The sequence below is a fragment of the Anguilla rostrata genome, chromosome 17 (assembly GCF_018555375.3).
Source record: "Anguilla rostrata isolate EN2019 chromosome 17, ASM1855537v3, whole genome shotgun sequence".
NCBI classification, from domain to species: Eukaryota; Metazoa; Chordata; class Actinopteri; order Anguilliformes; family Anguillidae; genus Anguilla; species Anguilla rostrata.
Genome location: NC_057949.1, coordinates 10,447,657 through 10,472,648, shown reverse-complemented (window position 1 = coordinate 10,472,648; position 24,992 = coordinate 10,447,657). Strand labels below are relative to the sequence as shown.

The window sequence follows — 24,992 nt, the reverse complement described above, 5'->3', positions numbered from 1 at the left end:
ACAAGACCCAAGGAGCAAATCCTGAGCGCACAGTTAAGAAGCTCCAGCGTGCACTAAAAAAAAAATTAATTATTGACTTAACGCAACCACACACCTACAGTTTAATGAGCGATATTCCACCGTCAGTACCAGCCGGGGTTAGACATTTTAAAGCAGGCATATCAAAGTCCAGTCCTGGAAGGCTGTAGCAACTGCTGCTTTTCAGTGTGCACACAAACGCTTCATTAAAGTCGCCGATTGGGTGAAGAGTCCGCACAACTGGTTTCCAAACCACACAAAAATGCAGATTCTGAGGCCTTCCAGGAATGGAGACTGACACGCCAGTTAAGAGCATAAGGACAATAAACACAGGAATAAACAAAAAATAATAGGACAGATATGGACGTGGGCGGTGGTACCTGCAGCTGGCTGATCTGGTTGAGCTGGTTGAGCTGGTTGAGATGGGACAGCTGATTGAGTACGGCCACTTGCTGGGGGCCCAGCAGGGGACTGATCGCGCTATTATTGAGGGGGTACTTCAGCACAGAGGGGGGAACCTGGAGGGCAGGACAGGGACGGGCCGATCAGTGTCCAAACGTACAAACAGCAAGTGTGCACTGTGCTGCACTAGCCTCCTGCATTAGCCAAAGGCTTCAGCAAATATTCAACCATATAGCAAATTAACATGCGTGAAATAATGATTGTGTAATACTGGACTAAGTAGTGAACCAACAAACAAAATGAATCCCATTCAATGGTGAAAATAAGACAAACTATTTAAATAATTCAATAAGTACATAAATAAATACAGAAAAATGCACACGCTACGCTACAATAAATAAATGAGTGTGTGCTAGCAGACTGAATGAACGAGTGTCGTACCTGAGATGGGAGCAGTGGTGGAGGCACTTGGGCACGCAGCGTTGGCTGAGACGAGTTCAGAGGCAGTCCCGTGTTCTGCTGAGTGCCCCTGCCTTGCCCTGCTCCAGGATTGCCACTGCCGAACAAGGAGCTAACATTCTGCAGGCAAGAAAACCGGGGTCAATTATGACATCACAATGCTATAGGATGCTAAATTTTTTACAAAATTCTAAGTTAGCGTTCTAGAACTCCATTGCTTTCAATTATCAGTAGTGACTGTTACATCAGCATTAGAATGTTCAGTTAACAACATTCTAATCACATATTTTGTGATCTTACACCTTAAAATGTCAAAAACAAGAATTTGCCATCACATCACAATGCAATATCCTGCAGGTAGCAAAACAGGGTGTCAATATTCTGCAGGTTAGAAAACTGATCAGCCACAACATCACAATGCTATCGCCATAGGGGACCGAACATGAGGCTAACAATCTGAAAATTCTGAAGGGTCTGAAATGGCACCTTCAGTCCACAGCAGTTTTGGCTGTTCACAATTTCATGAGATACAGAAGACTAGCTGCTGATGGATAGACCACTCACTGCACAAGCCTTCATTTCAGTAAAACCTGGAACTGTTCAAACATCTGTGCCCTTCGAGCGCCGTTTACATCCCCCAAGCAGGAAGCTCACCTTGTCGAAGTAGGGGCCGCGGTCTGCAGAAGACTCTTTGGGGACGTGATGGCGGAGGCCGGGGCCTTTTCCCATCATGCCGTTAAACTCGCCCATATTCAGCACGGGCCTGTCCCCATCCATCCGCTTATCCATGCCTGCAGACACACACCACACAGCGTCAATGGTTAGGGAACCAGTAACACGGTAATACAATAACTCAACACAGAAATGAATCCCTACTGCCCACTTTCAAAATGTAGTGGCGCAAATCATTGATAAAAATTCTGACTTCAATGCGGTTACAAACTTAAAAAAAAAAACAAAAAAAAAAACACAATGACTTCGAGGTGAAAGATTCAAAATCATTCTTTAGGTTTCACACACTACCTATGTTATGGCAAATAACTTTTTACAATGATTCCAAGGTGAGTGAAAGTTAATTTTTTGTTCTTTTTTGTTAAAGGCCTTTAAAAGGCAGTTGTGACATGTACCTCCAGGTGTGTCCATCTTATTGCACTTCAGGGTCTCTTCAGAAGTCTCCCTCTGGAAGGAGAGATGCACAGTTGTAAAAAACCCACATGCTATGAACATAATTTCTGCTTTGGTTTCATCAAAACACTGTGGATACAAGCTTGATTGACATTTATTTAGTCACAGAGAAATAGCCTAAATAAATCTAAATCAAGTTTGCACCCATAGTGAGGAGATAAAAAAAAAACTGTGATTATAAACTTTACATTATTTCTTTCATGTCTCAAGAAAAAAAGGATAAAACCAATAAGGGGTATAGAAACTGGGTTAAAAAAAAAAAAAACTAAAATGAATGCTAAACATACTAAAAATAAATGGCCAGAAGGCACATTTTAAACATTACACTCCAATGAATTGCAGAAATATGGCCTAATAAAGCATTCTACGCTCTAGGACCCTGCAAAGCTGTCACATTTCCTATGCAAAAGGAAACTACATCTCCCAGGATTGCCCGAGGGCGTACTCACAAAATTCATGTTGTTGAACTGCTTCCCGAGTGAATTCCCCCAGTTGTCGTCTTGCTTTCCGACTCCTTTATTTAGCTAAGAAAAGACAAAAAAAAACACATTTGTGAACTTCATATTTATGAAGATGCCATGCTTAAAAAGCTTAATAGGACATGGATCAAGTCACAATGAGCAGTGATTGCACAGTGTGTGGCTTCATGGACCACACAAAATGGGCTGAATGAATCGCTGACTTGTATGAACCAATCAAAAAGCTCTGCTCTTCACAGCAAAAGGGGTGCTACCAAGACTGGCTCAAACTGGTAAGATGCAGACTGCTCTTGAAAGCTCCACCTATTTGTAGAGTTTGCAAAGTCTCTATCGCCCATTGCAAATACAGCAGCATCAGCCTTTCAATGAATTAATCGTTATTTTGTATAGTGGCTTTTACACCGGCTGTAAAAAAACGATGAACAAGACCAGGTCAAAACCTAGTATATGTCTGGACCAAACCGGCCGACCAATGGTGTAACTTCATCGCTCAGTCACTCAGTCACAGACATGCGCGGTGTAACTTCATCACTCACTCAGTCACACAGTCACAGACATTCGCTGTTGTGGTCCAGCCAAAAAACACAAGAAAAATTCTGACAATTTAGGAGGAAAAAACTGAAAAATGATCCCCAAGCCGAACATTGTGATTGGCTGAAATCAGTGAGGCTCAGACAGGCCCTTGAATGGAATTAGCAAAGCCCCGCTCCGCTGTTTCTAGGAGACAGGCAGCATCAGACCGCGCTCACCTTTGGGGGAATCTTCTTGCCATAGGACCAGTGCCCCGGGGCGCTGGCCTCCTGGGAGGAAGGGGAGCTGTTGCTCCACATCCCGATCTCCACCTCCTCTTCCTCCTCCGCCTCCCAGCAGGGCCGGCCTTGTCTCTGCGCGGGCACGTCTTCGCCGCCCCCCCACCTGTCCTGCATAGGCTTGGGGGGCCCTGGGACCACGTAGAGAGAACGAGGGAAGAGGTAAGAAGAGGGAGAACAGTGCTGAGTGACAAGTGATTCAAGCACAAATTCAAGTCCTTTAGAAATACCTGTTTCAAGGATCCATAAAAACTACAGGGTAGGTTGTACCATGAGAACATCATAACACAAATAAACACAATTCAAACACAAATAATTCAAATCCTGTCAATATCCCTTCCCCCAGATTTAAAAAAACAATAAAAACCATACACTAGGCTTTATCATTTCACAACATAAATAAAGGAAATAATTATTTCAGTGGATTCTGATCTGGGATCAGTCTAAGCCAATGCTAGCTCGTTAGCGGTGTTAGCGGACTCACTGTGTTTGTGCTGCAGCTGCTGCCCCCCAGTGGTACTGTCCCAGCCGCTCGTCCTCGAGCTCTCTCGGCCTGGCCCCTCCCAGCTCGAACCCGTGTCCATGGGCTTTCCCCAGGCTGAGGTGCCGTTGTCCACGGAGACGGGGGGCGGAGGCGGCTCCCCCCACGAGGAGGACTCCGCCTTCGGGGGCGGCCTGTACAGCTCTCCCCACCCTGCGGGAGAGAGGAGGCGGAACGTGAGCGCCTGGACCGCAAGGGCGAGGTGGGCGTGTCTAGAACACAGCAAACCATCCGATTGGCTACTCAGTGGGGAAACCCACCAACATTAAACACGTTAATGCTGCTCAAAAAACATTTCCCCATCCCTTTTTAACTAACCCGTAAATGCCGCCTTATCTGGCATGGCATATAAAATCCTAAACCAAGACTCACAACAGAAATCTCACAACACTAAAACCCCCTTTAGACATATCGTTTACAGATGATGAGGACCTTTTTTTAAGATAAAAATGTTCTTAAATAAAATACATCTACCCCGTTATCAGGGTAAGGATCAAAATTAGCCACCCACTTTGACCACTGGACAGAGTTTGACTTTAAACAGTAGCTTGTGTTACCCTGGCCTGTGGAGACAGCAGTGTAATATCACCGGTCCTGTTTAACATTAAAACGTCCAGACTTCCAACGCCAAAACATTCCATTTCCCATGTTTATCATCTGGATAAAGGCGAAGGCTCGGATAAGGCTATTTTACACACCGCCTCTGAAGGGCATCCAGCGATTAGCCCGGGCTCTGTCAAGGTGACGCTCCGGGTTATTGGACGAAAAGGACAGACTCGAAAAGGGATATTGCTTCCAAATGTTCTCTAAACAACTTTCTAAAACGTGGCAAAAAAAAAAACCTGCATTCAAAAAGCCTGTTCCAAAAAAAAAAGAAAAGAAAAGAAAAGAAAAAAAGAGTGCTAAAGGGCACGCTTCTGGCGGGAGGGGAACTGAGTGCACGGTGAATAGAGTGACCCTGGCTCCGGGGCCAGACTGCTGTCCCAGTGCAAACAGGCTTACGCTGGCTTTGTTTGCTCTGCCGGGCCCAGCGCTGTTTTTCTGTCTCTCCCCCCTCCCCTCGCCCCGTCCCCCTGCCCCCCCCCCAGGTTCGTCTCGTTATGTATTTTTTAAAAATACCCCTGCTGCTGTGCGTGCGGCTGCGGGAGTTAGCACCATGTGACCCCCCCGCCACCCGAAGGAAACCCGAGTCTGTTTATCTCACTCTGCCGCCTGAAGTGCTCGCGCAAAACGCAGTCGCACAGTCACGCAAAACGCAGGCTCGCGCACACGCAGTCGCGCACAACGCAGTCGCACAGCCGCGCACCGAAACGCGCTCGCGCCGGCAGGGACGCACGCCCAGTCGCACACAAAATGGCCGCACCGGCCCCGCCACACCTCTGGCGGCGAATCCAAAAAAGCAACAACCGGGCTGCAGAGACGCTGGGACCCGCGTGCCTCTTCAGCCCCGTCCCCCTGTCCCCGTCCGTCCGTGTTCACGCGGTCGCAGCCTAATCCTGAGGACGACGAAACGATTCGCGAGCCGCTTCAGCCCTGCAAAATGCATCATTTTCATTGGCTAACCGTGGTGGTCCTCATCCGATCAGGCTTCTCAGATCAAAAAGATTTTTCTTTTCTCCCGATGCGACCGAACGGTGAAACGAAGCGCGCAAAGACGGCAGCGCAAGAGAATTTAGTGTCCCGTGCCCCTTTCCCGAAACACGGGAATATCAGTACTCCCCCCGTCGCCCCGTCCCCCGCTGCTACCTTTGTGAAAGAAAGCGGTGCGGCTCCCTGGTTTGTTTAGTTTGGCTTTGGAAACGGTTTTTTTAAGGGGGGAGTACAGCAGGCAAAGCTGCAGAGGGAGCGCAATCAAAGCTAGGAACATTCCAGAAGAGTAACGTAACCCACTGCAGCCTGGCGGCTCCAAAGAGCCCTTTCTAATGAAGGGACGAGACTGCATGGCGGCGGCAGACAGCGGAGAAGGGGGGGAGGGGGGGGGGGTGGGTGGGTTGTTTTCGGAAAGGGCAGCACCTTACCTGGGCTCACAGCCTTCTCCTTGGCAGGGGGAGGAGCCTGAGGGTGGCTGGTGGGCGGGGCCTGAGGCTCGGGCTCTGCCGCCCCTCCCCCACCCTTGCCCCACACGTTGACGTTGACGTTGCCGTGGCTGCTGTTGCCGGGGTTGCCCCAGGCGGCCGTCCCGTCGTCGATCTCCATCTTGCGGCGGATGGATTCCGGGGACGGGTCCTCCCAGCCCGTGGGCTCCCCCTCCGTGGGGGGCGCTGGGATGGGACCCCCCAGCCAGCCCGATGGCCTGGCCTCCCCCCGGGATGGGCCGGGGTGGCTGGGTTTCGGAGCGTCGCCTCCCCAGCCCTGGCTCTGATTGTTGGGCGGGGCGTTGTTGGGCTCCCTCCACCCTGATTGGCTGCTCTTGTCTGACTGGCCGCCCCAGGTGTTGCCGCAGTCACGCTCGCCGTGGTCAGCCCACCCAGATCCCGAGCGGTCGCTGTCGCTGTCCCAGCCGCCTGACCCTGACCCCGCCCCCCTCCGGGGCTCGCTCCACTGGTTCCCCCTGGCCCCGCCCGCCTCGCCTCCCCATCCCTCATTCCCTGAAGCCGCACCCCATCCCTGCTGCTTGTTTTTCTGCGGGTTCACCCACATGGAGGACTGATCCTCCTGGACGCTACTGCCACCTCCACCCCCCCAGTGATTGGAGTGATTGGCCGAGCCCATCGTTGCCGTGGCGACGGAGTTGTTCTCCCACCTCCCCTGCCTGCCCGGGTCTTTGGCATCGCTCCACCCGGGGGCGGGCTTGGGGTTGCTCCAACCTGGCGTGGCGGGGGCGTTTCCGGACCCAGAGGGCATGTCCCCCCAACCCCCCCCTCCTCCGGACGCGGGCCCTGCCCCCCAGCCGCTCTTCCTGTCGGGGACGGAGGGCGTGGCCAGGTCCCACGCCGTGTTCTGCCGGACCGGGGTCTGTCCCCAGCCGCTGTTGGAGAGGACCCGCGGGTCCACGTCCGACCTGGAGGGGGAGCTCTCGAGCGGCGCCTGGACAGGGATGGGTTTGGGCTTCCTGCGGCCGCTGGCGTCCCTGTCCCGCTCGCCCCAGCTGCCTGCGCTCTCCCCGCTGCCCTCGCTGGCCCACGACCTGCCCCCCTGGCTGCCCGCCGTCGCCGGGGCCCCCCCGGCCCTCCCCGCCCCGAAGGCGTCGTCTTCCAGGGACCGCCAGCTGCCCGCCCCCTTGGCGCCCTCCCCGGGCGGCTGGCTCTGGCTGGGCAGGGCGGTCCACTCGCCGCCGGAGGGGGACACCTTGGCGCCGGCGTTCGAGGACAAGGACGAAGAAGACGAGGAGGAGGAAGAGGAGGAGGAGGACGAGGACGAGGCGCCGCTCCCCCCCCAGGAGCGCGGGACCGACGCCGGGGCCGCCCCGCTGCTGGTCGCGCCCCAGGGCTTCGGGCTGGGCGTGGCCGCGGTCTCCCGCTCCCCCCATCCTCCGCCTGGGACGTCCGTCCCGCCGTCGCCGTCAAAGGACCCGGCGACCGGGGAGGGGCCCAGAGGGGAGGGGCCCAGAGGGGCGGGGCGTTGGTCTCCGGTGTGATTGGTGCTGGGCGGAGCCCCCCACCCCGTACTGTGAGGACCGCCCGTCACCCCCTCTCCGTTGCCATTGGAAACCGGGGCGGCCTGGAGCCAGGCGTTGGCCTGCACCGAACCGGTAGAGTTTGGTAAACTAGAGGTGGTGGCATTAGTAGTAGCAGAAGTAGTGTCGTTTGGTCCGTCGGATTCAGTGTTAAGGTTGGGGGGTTGCCCGCCGGGCGGGGGCTTGCTTGTACCGTTGGCTTCGGGTTCGGGCTGCTTGCCGTCCCAGGGCGCGATGGCGAAGCCCGCCTTGGGGCTCGGGTCTGGACCCGGGGCGCTCCAGGGGCCTCCGTTGGGCAGAGCGGGCCAGGCGCCCAGGCTGGCATCCGGGCTCAAAGTGCTTGGGTTCGCCCCTCCGTCCGTCGAGGGTCCCAGGACGCCCCACGGGCTGGCTTTGCCCCCCGCGTGGCTCTCGGCGGGGTCTGGGCACGCCCCCCACGGCCCCCCCGCGCCCGCGCCGGCCGGGCCGAGCCCGTTCTCCTGCCCGCGGCCGTCGCCCCCCCCGGGCGCCGCCGTGCTGAGGTTCCGCTCCGAGCCGGAGCTGGAGGCGGAGTCGGAGGCCAGCTCGGGGTCGCTGCCCGTCATGGAGGGCCAGGGCGCGCCGTCCCGGTCGCACCCGTCCACCAGGGCCTTGCCCCAGCCCCCGTCCGAGTCGCTGCCGGGAGAGCCCGAGCTCCAGGGGGAGCTCTCATACTGAGGCCCCAGACCGCTGTGGTTCAGATCTGAGGAGGAAGAGCAGAGACGCAGGGCCGTTAGAGTTCAGCTAAGTGTGCAAATAAAACAGGGCAATCCTGTTCCGGTACAGGATCCACTCATTAGAAAACCACAATTAACAGTAAAATGCTTAATTCTGTGATCGTTCCCCAACCGATGAAATTGGGCGGAGGACTACAGATCGATCACTGTCCGTTCGCAGTCACACCATAATTAAGCCATCATAACCTAGAATGGCCAATCAAATGAGTCTCAGTCACATATAGCAGGTTCTGGTAAGTCATTGACATTTGTTTTTAATTTCATTTTTAAATATTTACTTTTGCAATCACGAAATGGCTGAGCTATGATGCACCAGTCCAGAAGAGATGTACATCGTCCTGGCTGGCTTCATCGCTAGCTTATGAAGCTGACTGTTTGTACAGTAACTTAGCTAAATAACAATCTCACTTTCAAGCATTCATTAGATAGCTACCAACATAGTTATATCATAAACACACTGGTTTATAGAAGTAAGATGTACTCTGGGCTGCCCGATTTAACCAGTGATAAATGAACAAATCTCTTCCCGAACAGCTATAGTTAGATCGCTAGTTCACTAGCTAGCTGAACGCAGTTTCTAATTGCAGACTGTCCGCTTACATTTTAAGTCGCTCTGGACAGGACCATCTTCTAAATGAAGCTAATGTAGTTTGCTAACGTTAGCTGCGAAGCTAGGTAAATTGGTATGATCTTTAATAATATACTGCTTTATACAAAGGAATATCAAAAGCAAAAAAAAAAAAAAGGTTAATCCTGAAAATAACATTTTTTTTCTGAACAATGCAGAAAGGCTGTTTTCATTTGCCGTTTCAAACTTTGCAGCTGAGGGGGGAAGATGAGAGCTGCCACAAATAAATGCTCAAATTCGAAGCAGTCCTCTTGTACGAGTTCAAAACGCTGTCATGAGGATGGAATGTTGCTGGTGTTTAGGTAAGTGGAGTGTGTCACGGGTAAAAAATAGAAGCTAATAACAGTGACGCATTTCGAAAGGCGAGTTCAGACTCTAAAAATGCTCCCGTCTGAAATCACTCCTGCAAATCACAATCATATGCAATTTCATCAACTAAACAAAAAAGATTTAAAAAATAAAAAGCACCAAATACACAAACACTATACAAATCATTCTATGTAATGAGGGCATATGCTTGAATACAGTGAAGGTGGGCGTATCCCGCCGTGCTCCACACACTCTCTCTGCTCAGGTCTAGCCTCACGGTGATGCAGGGGACACCATTTTGTAGCAGTAGCAGAATCGCACTGCATTGTCAAGTATGAGACAGAGGGAAAAAAAAAAACTGGCACAGGAGCCAATTTATTTCTCGGACACATTAGTTCTGTTCTCTCCGCTGGCGGACTGTAAATTTCAGCGCAACTTAATCCCACTGCCCTCCCTCACGCACGTGCACAAACATGAGTACAGGCGCGCACACACACACACACACACACACACACACAGACAAACACGCGCAGACACACACACGCAGGCATGCACACGCACAAACACACACACACACATGGGCAAACAGACACTCGTGCATGTGCATGCACGCTCACACACACATACACACCCAATCCTTGACCCCTGCAGCGGCAACACTTTCAAGGACCTGCCTCGTCTGTCTGCTCGAATGCAGATTAGATTTCCATATTTGTGCTAGTCTGCGCCTGCTCTACTGACTACGCACTGCAAGATGGCCGACAGGGGCAGTCTTAAAGAGCTTCTGTCACTGTGCCAAACCCTGAGAGACATCACCCTGCCTGACTCCGAGAAAGAGAGAGAGAGAGAGAGGGAGAGAGGGAAAGCGAGAGAGAGAGGGGGGGGGGAGAGAGAGAGCCACGCAGTGACAAATGTAGGCTCTCCCAGGAACAGGACAGCCTCTACTTTAGAACTGACGTCTCACAGAAATCGAGGGCAGCAGAGCTTGTACGTGCAGCCTTTCAAGAAAATGATAAAAGAAAGGATCCTTTTTCCGCTTCCCCTGTCACTGTGCACAGAACCGCAGCCTGGCTCCTTCTGAAACACTCACTGCTGAAACGGGGCCAAGAGAAGACGCGATAAGCCAACACCAACCGGCAAGCTTTCTTCCGTGAACATCCTGAACGGGGTGAAAAGGGAGGCCATTTTATAACTTCTTCTGTCGCATGTCAGAATGCTATGCGGGTCTATAGAAGGCTGGGTGGACATGTTGAAGATCTGGACTATTTTCACAGCGGATGTCTTTTGATCCACATTTGGGGATTTTAAAAAATGGGTTACATGGGGTATAGGGATGCCCATCAGAAAGACAAATATCTAGTTCTGTCCCTTCTATTGTGTTTCAAGGAAGCCTCGCTTCCTGTGTATTTGCTTAAAGAGATGGACTGACCTATGGTCCTTTCCATATTTGTAAATGCAGCTGCATTTGTAGCTTACGGTGCAACATCAGGACTTGAACTTGCTGAATTCTGAAGTACGCACAATGGTTTCAGTTTCAGATCAACATAACCTCACGTATGCCTCTCTTCAGTCCTAATATTTTTTTTTTCCTCCCTATTTGTTGACTGGGGGGTGTGTTTCTTTGACACTGTACTGATTATATATTAACAGGTTTTCATGGATATAATGGCAAACTGCACAAACACTGACTAACGCTGCCAGCCACCACAGACAAGTGCTAATATTCTCAGAATTGAGTAATACAATAACTTCTCAGACAGCAAAACAAACTGCCGAATGCACGTACGTCAATTACCTACATCAAGGGGGACGTCTGATTGCCAGAGGCCAGCACGAGAGCGGGTTCAGTTTTTTAATTGCCATCTGTACATTCGGCAAAAATATCAACCCGCAGTCTCATAAGGCCTTTACACCCTCACCCATGTGATCCCCTGAGCCCTGCAAATACAACTGGGTCCCTCACCATGAAGACTACTCCTCAACATCCCTTCACCTTCCAATGGAGGTGCACAATGAGTCTTTGATGATGACAATTGCTAACATTCATATACAAAACAACGCTTACTGAAAACACACTTGCTTTCAAATCTATTGCCCAAAGGTACCCGACTGTTAGCTGGCTGTGATTCTAGACAAACTCTTATCTCGTGATCTAGCTGAGAGCACAACAAGTAGCCTATGCCATATTGCAGTTAATCTAGTTCCTTATTTGCCTTGGAGGAGAAAACACAAACCTCATTATATTCACACATTTTTACCACTTCATCACAAGTTTCTGAATCCGTCCATCCTCGTAAATAAGACTCACAGCATTCAAACATTTAAAAAGCAACTGACTGAATTCAAGCTGGTTCTTTTTCCACCTTGCTATGTGTAATCTCACAAATTCTTCCTAGAAGTGGACTATACCAGACACTAAAATCATAGGTAATCAAATCTCATTCACTTTGCGGGTCCAGTGTAGGGTACAAAGGTTGTAGGGCTTATCTTGCCTAACTCCAGAAGGCAGCAGCTTGAGCCTACAGTCCCAAACACAACACTGGAGCAACACATTCGCAAAGCGAACAAGCACAAAGCAGGCAGCTAGCAGAGAGGGGGAATAAGAGGTGTCATCACCTGTCTGGTTATGGGAGTGGCTGGCCAAATCCCGGATGGGTGCCATACCTATGAGACAAAAGAGCGAGAGCATTAGAGAGTATCAGAGAGAGACTTTACCCCAACTGGCACAGAGCTAGGCTTAAAAAAACATGTAGCTTCAGTAAATAACACTCAGGCATGCAGAAACACACCCTCCTACATTTAGATCATTATCTTGGGAGAATATCGGTATATCAATGTGTCGTGTTCAAAGACACTGATCACATTCACCGTAATTTATTACAGTCATGAGAGATGTAGTGTAACAGGAAATAAACTGATATTCTAAAGCAGGGCTGTCCAACCCTGTTCCTGGAGATCTACCGTTCTTGTACGTTTTCACTCCAATCCTAAGAAAGCACGCTTCATGCAACAGCTTGAGATCTCGCTGACCTGCTTATTAGTAGAATCAGGCTTGCCAAATTAGGGTTGAAATGAAAACCTACAAGATGGTAGATCTCCAGGAACAGGATTGGGCAGCCCTGTTCGAAAGGGTAAAGGCAAAAATACCCTGTGATGTGAATAATCTGAAAGACAGTTGCCCTATACTACCCAGCTGTCACTGTGCACAGTCATTCTCAAGAGTGGAGAGCGTGAGGGTACCGTGGAAGGTGGGTCTTGCGTTGGGGAGGAGCCCCTCACTGGCTTGCACAGCGCCACCTGGTGCTGTGGAGGTGGTACTGCAGTGAGGATGCCTAGGGGCCTGCTGGGACTTCAGGGTCTGCTTTGTTCGGCTGCGGTGGGAAAGAGGCGGAGCTTCACAGGAGGACAGGCGCTGAGGCGGGGGCCGGCTGACGGCTCGGGCCCGATCGGCATTTCTGACGACGCCGGGCGCCCTGGGATTGCAGCTGTTCCGGTCGGCCCGGCTGCAGTTGGCTTCGATACTGGACCCGTCGTGCGGTCTGGCGCTGGCAAATCGGGAGGAGGAAACGACAGGAAGTCAGAACAACAGACACTTCAATAAACAGGTGCTCCTAGCCAGAGTGACCCACGAGCGCACATAACACGCCGGACCGGGAAAATCCATCAAGCCAGACGACGCTCAGTCAACCACTGAAACGAACAAACAAAAGAAAGTCACACGATACGCGAGCTTCCGCCCGGCGAGCACTCAGAGCCCGTGAGCGAGCAGACAGAAGCCCTCCACAGATCCATTTCGTTTTGTGAAACTGAAAAACAAGGTCCGTCGTTAACAGCTCAATACATAAGAACGGCACTGCTATCCGCCACAAGCAAATTAGCAGGGGTACAGGCCGAAACGCACCGCAGCGTGGACACAAAGTGCCTCGTGTGCTCCACCTCCACACCTTTGGGGTGTTGCCCAGCAGGGAGGGGTGGGGAGGGGCGGGGAAGGGGCAGGACATGACACGACATGACACGACACGACTCGGTACCAGAGGGAAGAGAACCAAGCTGCCAAAGCCACACGCAGAAAACCCCCCCCCCCCGATCCCAGGCAGAGCCGGAGACGGGCGTAAAACGAGCCCAGCCAAACGGTCCGTCCCAGCGCCGGTCCTAAAACCCGAGCCCTGTCCGAGCCCTCCGGGCAAACGCACCGGGGCGCAGGAGCCCACCGGCTGCCCCGCGGTGGAGGAGCCGGGGGAAGAGACGGGCGCTCTGCGCCCAAAGGAGGGCGAGATGAACAAGGACAGCAGGCGCGCTGGAAGTACGGCACACCCTCCAACAAGCTCCGGCTCAGTCTTAAAGTGCCCGGCGCCTTTTTCCTGTTTTTAACGAGGAGCTTTCAAAATCAGTCTCCATCATCTGGGGCGGGACTACCAGCACTAGGACCTGAAACGTTTGGTTTGAGGAACAAAATACGAAACATTTTCCTGGCACTGAGTGTCTTGGTGTTCTAGATGAATGCACCTCTTGGGGAGGGGGGGGGGGGGAGGCACCCACTTCCCCTGTTCAGAAAACACTTCCATGCTTATCACCCCCCAGCTTTTGGAGATTATGCACTTGCAGAGTCCATTTGGAAACTTGTTGATCGTTCCCACTTTAAGACTGATAAACTGGTGTTGGTGCTTCACAGAATAATCTGTTCACAGGTTCAGAGAACGAGGCAACAGGTTAATGGCATGCAGAAAAATTGAAGAAAACCCGTTTGGATTGCCACACAATCCTGTTCAAAAATGTTTACGGAAGAGACAAGTGCTAATGAACTTCAGACACCGTGCCCCCCCCCTTCCCCCCCCAAAAAAAACTAACATTCAGGGTGTCCAAAATCCATCAGTATTAGTCGTTCAATGAACATTTTAGGACTTCTGATTTATGGGCTGTTTTAATTCTGGAAATGTCACCACTGAAGGCGGCGTGTGTGCAAAGGGAGGCTGCCGCGGCCGAATTTCCCCGTGTTCTGGCAGCGCTCCCTTCGGGAATCCTGCAGGCACCCGAGCCGCATCACCCGCGGAACATGGGAGGAATATCGTATTAACCCCGGGCTAATTACGGCAACACGCAGCTGTGACCCCGGCAACGTTCTGTCACACAGACTATCAGCGCCACCACAAGTCCGTGCCTCCTCTTCCTCCTCAGTACCCGCCACTCTCTCTCCATTTCTTTTTCTTAAAGGGCCCCTTGGACAGCTAATTATGCTCACATTAAAAGTTACTCAAGCATCCATTATTTTTAAGCATCCAGTTATCACTTTATGACCAGCAGGTTTTACTTAAAACATTCATGATCTCAAAACACTATTAGTATTTAAACACTGCACACAGGCAACCCCGTATCCAGTAGAATGCACAAGTTTCAACACATTCTTCAACTGTTTTCACGGGACCTTCGGGAAGGCACAAAGTAAAGGGGCAACAGAATTCAGAAATTATTTGTCCAACCAAACATTTTGTCCGGAGTGTTCATTTCTAACATGCCTTATACAGTGCATTATAAAAAACACCCCTCTGTGTCCTTTTAGGAAGCGCTGCCTCTGCTCGAACTCTACTTCCCTGCAGCGTCATGATTCGCTCTCTGCCATTAGACAAACACAACGGGGAGCAGAGTGACAGTACCAAAAGCATGTGGGTAATTACAGCTTGGGGCGCCGTGAGGGGACCTCATTCAGGGCTCTCTCGGCGCAAGGTGCTATTTCAGGAACCTCGATTTAAAAAAAAAAAAAAAAAAAAGTTTCCTTAATTTTACTCACATCGCGTCGCACTGGTCTTCTGGCTCTTTCAAAGGAAGCGGGGGAGACTTAGTCTAAACTCCCATTTACCCTCAGTAAGCTGAACAGACAGGAGAGTAGCGTGCGCAAGAAAATACATTCGAGAGCTGAAGGGCGGCAAAAAACGACAGCGAGAAAGAAGAAATAAAAATAAAAAAGGATAACAATAAAGCCACCGTTTTTGAGAGCCGAGGGCAGAGTGTTTACATCTTCCCGACTTTCCCTCCCGTGGTCTTTTCCCTCCCGTTGCTGGTTTTTCGAGGAGACTAATGTTCCCTTTGCCAAATCAGCGCTTCCCACTCAGGCGATTTCGTTGGAAAATAGCTAAGCGCGGTGTCGTCTTACTGCTCCAGGGGTGAGCCGTGCCAGCTCCTCCTGCCGTCTGAAGCACGGGGGCCCCCCAGAGATTTAGTTCAAGTGACTGGGGGAAGAGGAGGGGGGGGGGGTGAGAGAGGAATCCTTTCTACAGCTGCCTAAAGATATCCACCGCAGACAAGACCTCACAACGCAGCGTCGCATGCAGACTTCCGCGCTCTCATTGTTATCTTAGGGGCAAAAAGATAATAATACTTCGGCCGAGTTCCGACATTTCTGCGGACACGCAATGCCATTTGAAACTTGCATTTGTTCTTTTTAACGTTTTGTGTGTGTTTTTTTTGTTGTTTTTTTTGTTTTTTTTTTAAATCGTGCCGTTTGCCACTTCCTGTTCAGCGTGCAGGGGCTGTCAAGTTGAGGAATGATAACCGACAGGAAGTCGAGTCTTCATGCTTCTACAAGCATGCACACGCAGAACTTGAAAAACTGAAGAAGTGCCTTCTGTCAGCGACCGAGAGGAAAGCGGCATTGCCTTGCACGACAGGGAGGAAGTCGAGTGAAATTCACAAGTCAGTTTTTCACACTGCGTTTCAGTAAAGCTACCGTGGAGCGAGGGCGCACCCGTGTCCCCGAGGATAAATTTAACTCCTCCGTAATCCACCTGAAAGGGAACACCACTCTTAAGCTGGCGACAAACTATAACTGTCTCTTTTCTGTCGGGTGGCCTTGACTGCACAGGCCTCACACTTTCTCCTCCGCATGCAATCAAAGCGGCTAAGTCTAAGTGCCAAGTTAATATCAACTAAACCAATAGCTATTGTCAAAAAAAACGTGTTATTGGTGTGCTTTGTTTCTTATTTTTACACGGACAAATAAGAATCCAACAGAAATGAATAAATAACCACCCAATAGCCAACTTGCTTACGGTGCGCCATTTTTATTGCAATTAATCCTGCTACAAAGCACCCTTTTCCCCTCACCAAATAAGCATTAGCATCGATGTGCCAAAAAAAATCATTTTCAATCCAGACCAATGTTCAAACTCAAATACATAATTGAGGAGGTTTCACAAGAGCAGCAGGCGATAGTCAGTATTGGTGCCACTCTCTAAGCCTGCATCACTGGAACAGGGCACACGGGAACGGCTATTCGATCTAAACTAACACCGACTGCCAGAATGGTGGGAGACCAAAGGGGGACACAGGAACCCCAGACCGAAGAGAGGGCCGTGGATCTGGCACAGGCTGCCTCCTCTTCAGACCTGGATTTGCCCGGTTTTGGCCCAGAGACCTCGGCTGCGGAATAATGTGTGGAGCTATGCCTGGCGGAGAGGCTGCCCTCATAACTGGCTCGCGCGCTGTGCAGACACTTCTCAGCTCGTCTGAGCTTGAAGTGTGCGGTCTCAACGTGGAGCTGCCGCACGCGGGAGGAGCTCGCCAACCTCAGCTTCACCCCCGCTTAAAAAAAACCCAGCGCAAACTAATGCACTCCACCATTAACGAGAGTTACTTTCAATGACCGATGAAGCTTTCCCTGGGCATCTTATTTTTTCCGATTGACGTTTGGGGGTCATCAAATAGACCAGTAAGCGTGTGAACTCAGCACAGCCTGATTCAGTGAAACACACACGGCTTCAAGTGCTTCTCATGCACTGCATGTCCTGTGGGCTTGAGAGCCTGACACAGCTTGGCCTTGCAGGGAGTTCGGCCCAGTTTTGGTTTCAGTATGATACCGTCTTGACTGTTCCTCTTCCATCGGGAGGCGAAACGTGTGAGAGGGGGAGGGGAGGAGGCCGAGAGGAAAAATGAAGAGAAAATGAGCGGAAGAGAGCAACAGAGAGAGGGGAGGAGAAAAAAAGACAACAAGAAAAAGAAAGCGAGGGTGGAAGGAGTGAGAAAAAAGAAAGAGAGACGGAGAGAGAACCTGAAAGAGCGAGAGGAGAAAAAAAAGAGAGAGAGAGGCAGACTCTTCCCAGAAGGGCCTGATGCTGATCACATCCATCTCTAAGCAACGGCCACAGGGTTTGGTAAACAAACCCAGCCTTCGCTTCCAGACCCTGGACTCTCGCCGGTCGTCTCGTGAAAACGTCTCCGGCTTTCTGACCCTCCATTCGTCTCGACGAGTGTTTCCATCCAAACACTGTGCACTTCCAGAAAAAAAAAACTGACCTTTCTTCGGGATTCCGACACCCCCTTTCCTTTCCCGTAGTTACAGTTGCTACCTCTCAAACTTTCCTTCAGAAACAGCGATGGGTGAAAGAAAATTTACGACAGCTTCATCCAGGATCTCCTTCTCAAATTGCTCCTCTTTTTCTTGTGAACGTGTAATATAACCGATAAAAATCTGATGTAAAACTGCTGGAGTACACGAGACATAAAAAGAACCTCTGTTTCGCTGCCAAAAATCTCACCCCACCCACACCACGTTTGATGCGCTTAAAAATATCCAGCATCATTCCAAATGTACACTGCCATGAATCAGTATTCTTTGTTTCCTGATTTCCCCTGTTATTGCATATTTGTCATAGTTCATGGTTTCAGATCTTTTGACACAATGTAACCTAATACTAGTCAAAGGGAAACTGAAGTTTAAAAAAACAAAACAAATTTAAAAAATTATTATTTAATTTATTTCATGAAAAAAAAGTTATGACCCCAATATCCACCCATATCCCCCATGTGCCCCCTTAAACCTAATAACTGGTTGCACCACCTTTAGCAGCAATAACCGCAACCAAATGCATCCTACAATTCGATATTAGTCTTTAACATCACTGTGGAGGAATTTTTGCCCACTCTTCTTTTCAGAACTGCTCTAATTCAGACAAGCATCTCGAATGGGCAGGACTTGAACCCACTGGACTACGGACTACTCCAAAACTTTCATTTCCTTTCTTTTCAGCCATTTAGATGTGGAATTGCTTTTCTGTTCTGGATCATTTTCTTGCTGAATAACCCAATTACACTTCAGCTCATGTACAGATGATTGGACATTCTCCTGAAGAATTTTCTGGTACAGAGCAGAATTCATGGTTCCTTCAGTAATGGCAAGTCGTCCAGGTCCAGGCAAAGCATCTAAACCATCACACTGCCACCACCATGTTTTCCCGTTGGTATGATGCTCTTACTGTAAAATGCTGCATTTGCTTTAACGCCAAATGTAATGTGACCCATGCCACCTTTGACTCATCTGTCCATAGAACATTGTTCCAAAAGGCTTGGGGATCATCCAGGTGCTTTTTGTCCAAATGTCCGCTTGTGGAAACTTTGTGGTGACTACTTAACTCTGATGGTATGCTTCAATATGACTGAGGTTTAGATTCCACACGGCTGGCTGCAATCAAGTCTGGCTGTGTTCAATCAGCTGAATCTATTTATCAATTAAATTTGCTTAGTTGATGGATTGACAATTATGTTTTCACATGGGTGATATGGGTGTTTGATAACTTTTTAAAAATAAATTAAATAATAAATGAAACTGAGTAAACATGCGTTTGGTGTTTACTCAGTTTCCCTCTGTCTAATATTAGATCTGAAACTATTCGGTGTGACACATATGCAATACTACAGTAAATCAGAAAGTGGGCAAATACTTTTTCATGGCACAGTAATCAGCAGAGAATGAGCCAGGACTATCCACAAAAGTCACTGGGACACCCCATCAGAAATGAATGCAACTGACAATTTTTTGTTGTTGTTTGGATAATCTGGCTGTCAGAATCCCCCCACTTTTTGATTAGTCATAGCCAATGCTGATCAACAGTGTTAGATCCGAGTGTGAGAATGAGCAGCATTTGTAAAGTGATGACGTTAGGGAGCGTGGAGCAGGGAGGCCAGAGGCCAGCTGGGGGCAGAGATAAGACTCACGGGCACAGAAAGGGCCTCTCAGGGGGAGCCGTTTCACACACCCACCCTTTATACTGTCATTAAGAGCACCGCAGGAAAAGTACAGTGGCCCTGATTAGCATTGGTGCCAGCAAGTCTATGTGTGTGTGAGTGTGTGTGTGTGTGTGAGAGAGAGAGAGAGTGCGAGTGTGTGTGTGCATGTGTGTGTGAGTGTGTGTGTGTGTGAGAGAGAGAGTGCGAGTGTGTGTGTGCATGTGTGTGTGTGTGTGTGAGAGAGAGAGACAGAGAGAGAGAAATAATCCACTTTCACACATGAGACGGAACACTGCAATATCTGCATTAATATTTTTTTCTGTGTAAAAACCACAGAATCCCGCATTAACAGGACCAAAGGTATACTTAAGGAAATTCTGGAAGCTTCTGTAGAACTAGCCTTTACAAAATGAATGTGTGACGATGGCAGCACGCACCTTGTACCTAGTAGGCAGGCCTAGGGTAGGCTTTCATTTATTTGGTGCATGCATATTTTCTGCAGGAAGAAACAACGTAGCTGGATGGAAGTCTTAATGTAACGAGTTCTGTCCCGCAAGCTTTATCTGGTAGTGCTGCACACGCAGTTTTGCACACACTACTGTTGAACGTGTCCCTGAAGGTCTTCAGCCGGCAGATTGTGGAACAACTCTTCCGGAATTCCGACACCAGCTCTCATTCACACATGACCCCTAAAAGGTAAAGTTCTGGAGCATTCCAGATCAGACTGCATGCGTGGAAAGAGGAGGGACAGAGGAGGACAGAGAAAGCAGTAAAGTTTACGTTTATGGAATGTAGGTTTATAAATGCGAGTGTGAGCGTGTCTATGAGAGCATGTGTCTGTGAGACACGTTCCTCTGACAGATCTATGCAGAATGCAGTTCACTGAAAAATCGCGGGACAGAATCCTTGTGTGAATAATGAAATCTAAACACACTAATAAGTATTCTGTGAATGCAACTCAGGCAGGTACACACTTTTCTGTACTGCCTGTACTTGAGCCTGAACTATCACCCATTTTCAGGCCAGCTGAGGAATTTTCCATGCACAGAAATCTGATAGGGGGACATTTTGTTCACAATTAAATTCAGCCTCTGAATTCGGTTAGTCACCTTGTTGGAATGTTTTGTACAATTAGCAATGGGGCTGATATTGTAAACTGCTACAATAGAAACCCCGGGCTTCTCAATAGACTAGCCATACTGTTACTTCAAAAACAGGCCCAATATGATTGTCTTGCCAAGTCTCATTTCACAAAAACTATTAAAACCGCTGCAATAAATCACTCTTGCCAAAAGGGGATTTAAATCACATTACTAAGTGACCTAAAGTTAAACCAGTCCTGTTTTAGAAAGATTTGCGTAGCAACTGTTTAGCTGACTGACTGCATACTGATCTCCTTTCCAGCAACAACCTAATTTTCTGCACAACCACACAGTGTCTGCAAATGATTTATAAGTTTTGTTTAGTCAAATTTTCTTTCATCATTAAATAGTAAAATATATTGAACATAAAATGACAAGGCAATGTAAACCAAAAATGGGTAGCTAAAAAAATTCATTAAAAAATAAGAATTTAAACCAATGAATTGTCATCTTTAAAATATATAAGATCAAATGCAAAAACAGAAAATATCTTTCTTATTCACATATGGGCTAAGCAGGGCACGCAGATGCATGTCCCTACTGCTGTTGTAAGCCACTCAATGACAAAATCATGTGAAGGAAAAACTTATGACTTAAATGCAGCTGTCTGAGTACCCCCCCCATTCCCCACCTCCCAGCTGGTCACAGCGTGCATTAAAACATCCATCGATCTTAAAGGAATTAGTCTAAATTTTTAAAAACCCATTTTGAACAACAGTAATAACGACAACAACGCTCCGTGTCTCATCACTGCCACAGGTACATCCTAAAACAAGCTTAAAAACCAAACTCGTCCGAGTGGTATGAATGTGCACCGAAGCCCTTCTGAATCAAAATGGATGTTTCCCTAGGATAGCTTCTGCGGACAGGAACAACATCGAACGAATGAGCTACAGTGGCGGGAAAAGTAACCTGCAAGTAATGCACACCGCACACTGCTCTGCACCGCACACCACTCTGAACCGCACATCGCTCTGCACCGCACACCGCTCTGCACCACACACCGCTCTGCACACTGCACTGCACCGCACACCGCTCTGCACCGCACACCGCTCTGCACACTGCTCTGCACCGCACACCGCTCTGCACCGCACACCGCTCTGCACCACACACCGCTCTGCACCACACACCGCTCTGCCCACACGCTCTACCACACACCGCTCTGAACCACACACCGCTCTGCACCACACACTGCTCTGCACCACACACCGCTCTGCACACTGCTCTGCACCACACACCACTCTGAACCACACACTGCTCTGCACCACACATCGCTCTGAACCGCACATCGCTCTGAACCGCACACTGCTCTGCACCACTCGACCCACGCTTGACCCCAGGCTCTGACCACCACCAGCCTCCTCAGCACCACAGCTCGCACCGCCACGGTTTGAGCGCTAAGCCACAGGCGGACAGGAAAGGCAAGAGATAAAGCCCTAAGCTACCTGGATCTCCTCCTCATCTCTTCATGGAAAGAGGGGGGGCAGGACAGAAAGTAGTGTTTTTTATTGTGAAAAGGCAACAATGCATAAAAAATTGTAACGACCAGGAAATAGACTTGAGAAATAAAGTACAGAATTATAAGCAGTCTGCTGTTGTGTTTCAGGCTTAGGCAGTGAGATGGAAACGGGGAGGGGGGGGGTGGATGTGACTCTCCCAAGTAAATCAAGGTTACGCTGCCCTCTCGAACATACCCCAAATCTCAGTGGTGCCAAAAAGAACATGCGCAGGCAGCAAACCTATGTGCCTTCACGAAACCAGAGGAGCAACCGACTGGGACAAGACAACCAATATGCCACTATTATCATATTTGACCACATGATCAGTTAACTTACGTGGATGATTAAAGGAATACTTGCTAATACACAAAATTATGAAGAATGATTACCTCTTGTAGAGATTTACAAAGAATAGCCCAAGACATTCAATTTAGGAAATAATTTATTTCCTAGCCTTGAAATGAAATGAGACAGAGAATGCAGACAACAAGAACTTGTCTTATATACTCTTGTTGAGAAGGTAGATATTGAATATCAAATTAATTTTAAAAAGGAACTTTCCTTAACAGCTACCTTCTGTGCATATGAAACTATCTTCAGGTGGCGACATTGTTTTGATTGCCAAAAGGCCAGAAACAGCTCATTTCGCCCCTGGCTCCACTGGGGAAATCTCGAAATGAGAAACTTGGAACTAATGCCTAATAACACTATGGAAAAACACCAACAGAAAACACCACTGTACATGTCAATCAAGAAAAAACACACCTGCAAAACCATGCAGCCAAATAAAAGAAAGGAAAAAGAAAAAAAAACACTTTTACACACCAAGTCTGCAGAGATTAATATTTACATACCTTCTTTCAACCAGCTCGCCCCTCTCTTCCTCTTCTCTTTTTTGGATCTTTGTGGTTTTTACTTTTTTTCGTTTTGCAAGGTGTCCCTAAGGGAAGAAATATTAAGACAAATGTAGAAACAGAAATACCTTCTTAAAAAAAACAGCACTTCCAAGTTCTTTCTTTCTTTTCTTTTAACTTTTTTTTTTAAACGACAGATATTTAGGCACCCTTGCAGCCCTCGTTCCCGCTGCTACGCTAAGGGGGACCTTGCAGCGTGCTGCATGATGCAGTAACGCAATTAGAGAGGAGGAGAACACTGGGCCTAATCCCCTTACGGGATTACAGCGCTGAATTTCACCTCTATAAACAGCCTCTTCACTGGGTCAGACCCGTATCCATCATTAGACCGCGCGCGGATTTACGCGTTCGCCCGCCTCGTCGGGCCGTGCAGACTGCCCATCGCCGCTGCGCTCCACGCCCAGCAGCCTTTCAGTTCACTGCTCGTCGCCACTTTCAGAGACTGGGACTCTCATGCCGGCTGCTGTCAGTATAAAAACAGTGCTTCTGGTCGCCTTTCGATTCGGGACGCTACACAGAGCATGTCTTTTCCAGGTGCCTTTTGCAACTGTAATCTTGCGAGTACAACAACCGCTGTGCCAAGGATGCTATTTAGTATACACGCAGCCACCTTCAAAGCTAACATCCACGTGCCCTATACAAACCAATACTGAATCATCACATATTGAAAATATCTTCAGTTTACTTGTTATTTAATTTATGCATTTTTAATTTGCAAAACTGTTCAATATTTGAAATGGACAACTGTGAACAGTGCAGTGACACCTGCAGACCAGGAATACTGCAGCTAAAGCATGTAGGCTACACCTGTCAACGGCACACAGAGAACTACCGAACAGAGCACTTCATCAAAGGCAAAATGCGTGCTCTGTAAACTTGAGTCTAGGGAGGTTTGCTCTCTGGTCATTCCTATATTGTGAATGAAGAATAATATTATCTATCTCACATTAGCTTTGTGCATTATTGATTATGCACAAGATACAATTAAGAAATGGCAGAAAATGACATGACAAATCACTAACGCTGATGTTAAACAGCCATATACCATTAATGTCTGTACTTGCCATATAGCTAAGATCAGATAGGCCTATATAGACTGTTCACTTCACAAGAGACCATGTAAATTAATTAAAATTGTGACTTTTACTGACACAATTGACAGAGAAAATGTTTGCAAGACACTTTGCCAAATACTACCCGCGAGCCTGCATCTAGCTAGGTGACTTGCTAATTCAACAGTCAAATTCACTGAACGAATAACAGTAACAAACTGTTTAGGTAACAACTTAACAGATCTCTGGTGTCTCCAATAAATTCATCAGTTTGGGATCATTAGGGACGGGGAAAAAAGACAGCTGCTGGTGCTGTTGTGATGGCTGCACAGCAGGGTAAAGCAGTAACCATTTTGACAGTCACAATTTCTCTCAGGCGATCATACAAAGATAGGCTCTTTCTGGCACAAGTTTTTTAAGGTTGTATTTGAATGCAGCATTGCTCTGATATGCACTCTGATTAAGGTGAGTGTGAAAGTACATTTTAAAAGCAATCTGCAAGTAACTAGCAATGTATGGGTACATTCCAAACAGTGATTTCCAGTGACATTAACAGTAATTCCATTGTTGGAAGCGAATTCACATGTGTGTTTTCAGATAATATATATTAGCTGCAAACATTTACTGGAAATGAAATCATGAAAATCTTCTGCCTAGGAGGAAACCAACAACTATGGCTCTACGAAAAAAGTCATAATGTCCCTGTATGTGATGAGAAGACAATAAAACACTAACAAACCAAACGATTCTAATCACTCTCGGGGACAGACCATCAAACAGGTACCAGTTTTGGCCTCGGGGCTGGAGACCAACTGCAGAGCGTTTTTGTTACCTCCTGAGGCCAAGGGTGGAGATTCCGCACCCTGTGAGGCCTCCAGCACCCCCCACCCCCACCCCCCAATCCCCACCCCTTACAAAGTGTTTAACCAGATGGCCCACTCCATAAGAGGCACCTCCAGCAGACAAAGACAGGGACATCTGTTTATGAATGTGGAACAATCGGCACCACTAAGGAGGCCCTCGTTCAGTCACGTGACCCAGACAAGGCTTCTCTACTCTCCCTGTAATAGCTATGGCTATGCACTGGACATGGTGAGAGGAGATGCATATGCATGGGTATCCGAAGTCCATGCCTCATGTTTAGACATCATTAACACAGAGGTGAGCCCTGTAGTTTTTTTAGCTTAA

At 48.7% G+C, this 24,992-nt stretch overlaps 1 protein-coding gene across 4 annotated transcripts in view; it reads right to left on the bottom strand.

Moving 5' to 3' along the window:
• The window catches only part of LOC135243670 (trinucleotide repeat-containing gene 6A protein-like), a 59,287-nt gene that overhangs the window by 10,875 nt on the left and 23,420 nt on the right, over positions 1-24,992 (bottom strand). For 3 of the 4 annotated variants that reach the window (XM_064315652.1, XM_064315653.1, XM_064315651.1), the window contains exons 3-13: positions 22,693-22,778; positions 12,442-12,746; positions 11,818-11,865; positions 5,912-8,230; positions 3,837-4,046; positions 3,293-3,483; positions 2,514-2,588; positions 2,007-2,058; positions 1,534-1,670; positions 862-999; positions 399-536 (exon numbers count right to left, since the gene is read on the bottom strand). In XM_064315652.1, coding sequence (XP_064171722.1) covers positions 399-536; positions 862-999; positions 1,534-1,670; positions 2,007-2,058; positions 2,514-2,588; positions 3,293-3,483; positions 3,837-4,046; positions 5,912-8,230; positions 11,818-11,863 — 3,306 coding nt within the window. In that variant the 5' untranslated portion in view covers positions 11,864-11,865; positions 12,442-12,746; positions 22,693-22,778. Of the gene's footprint in view, positions 1-398; positions 537-861; positions 1,000-1,533; positions 1,671-2,006; positions 2,059-2,513; positions 2,589-3,292; positions 3,484-3,836; positions 4,047-5,911; positions 8,231-11,817; positions 11,866-12,441; positions 12,747-14,986; positions 15,327-22,692; positions 22,779-24,992 lie in introns of those variants that run through there. The other variant, XM_064315654.1, reaches the window with a different exon arrangement.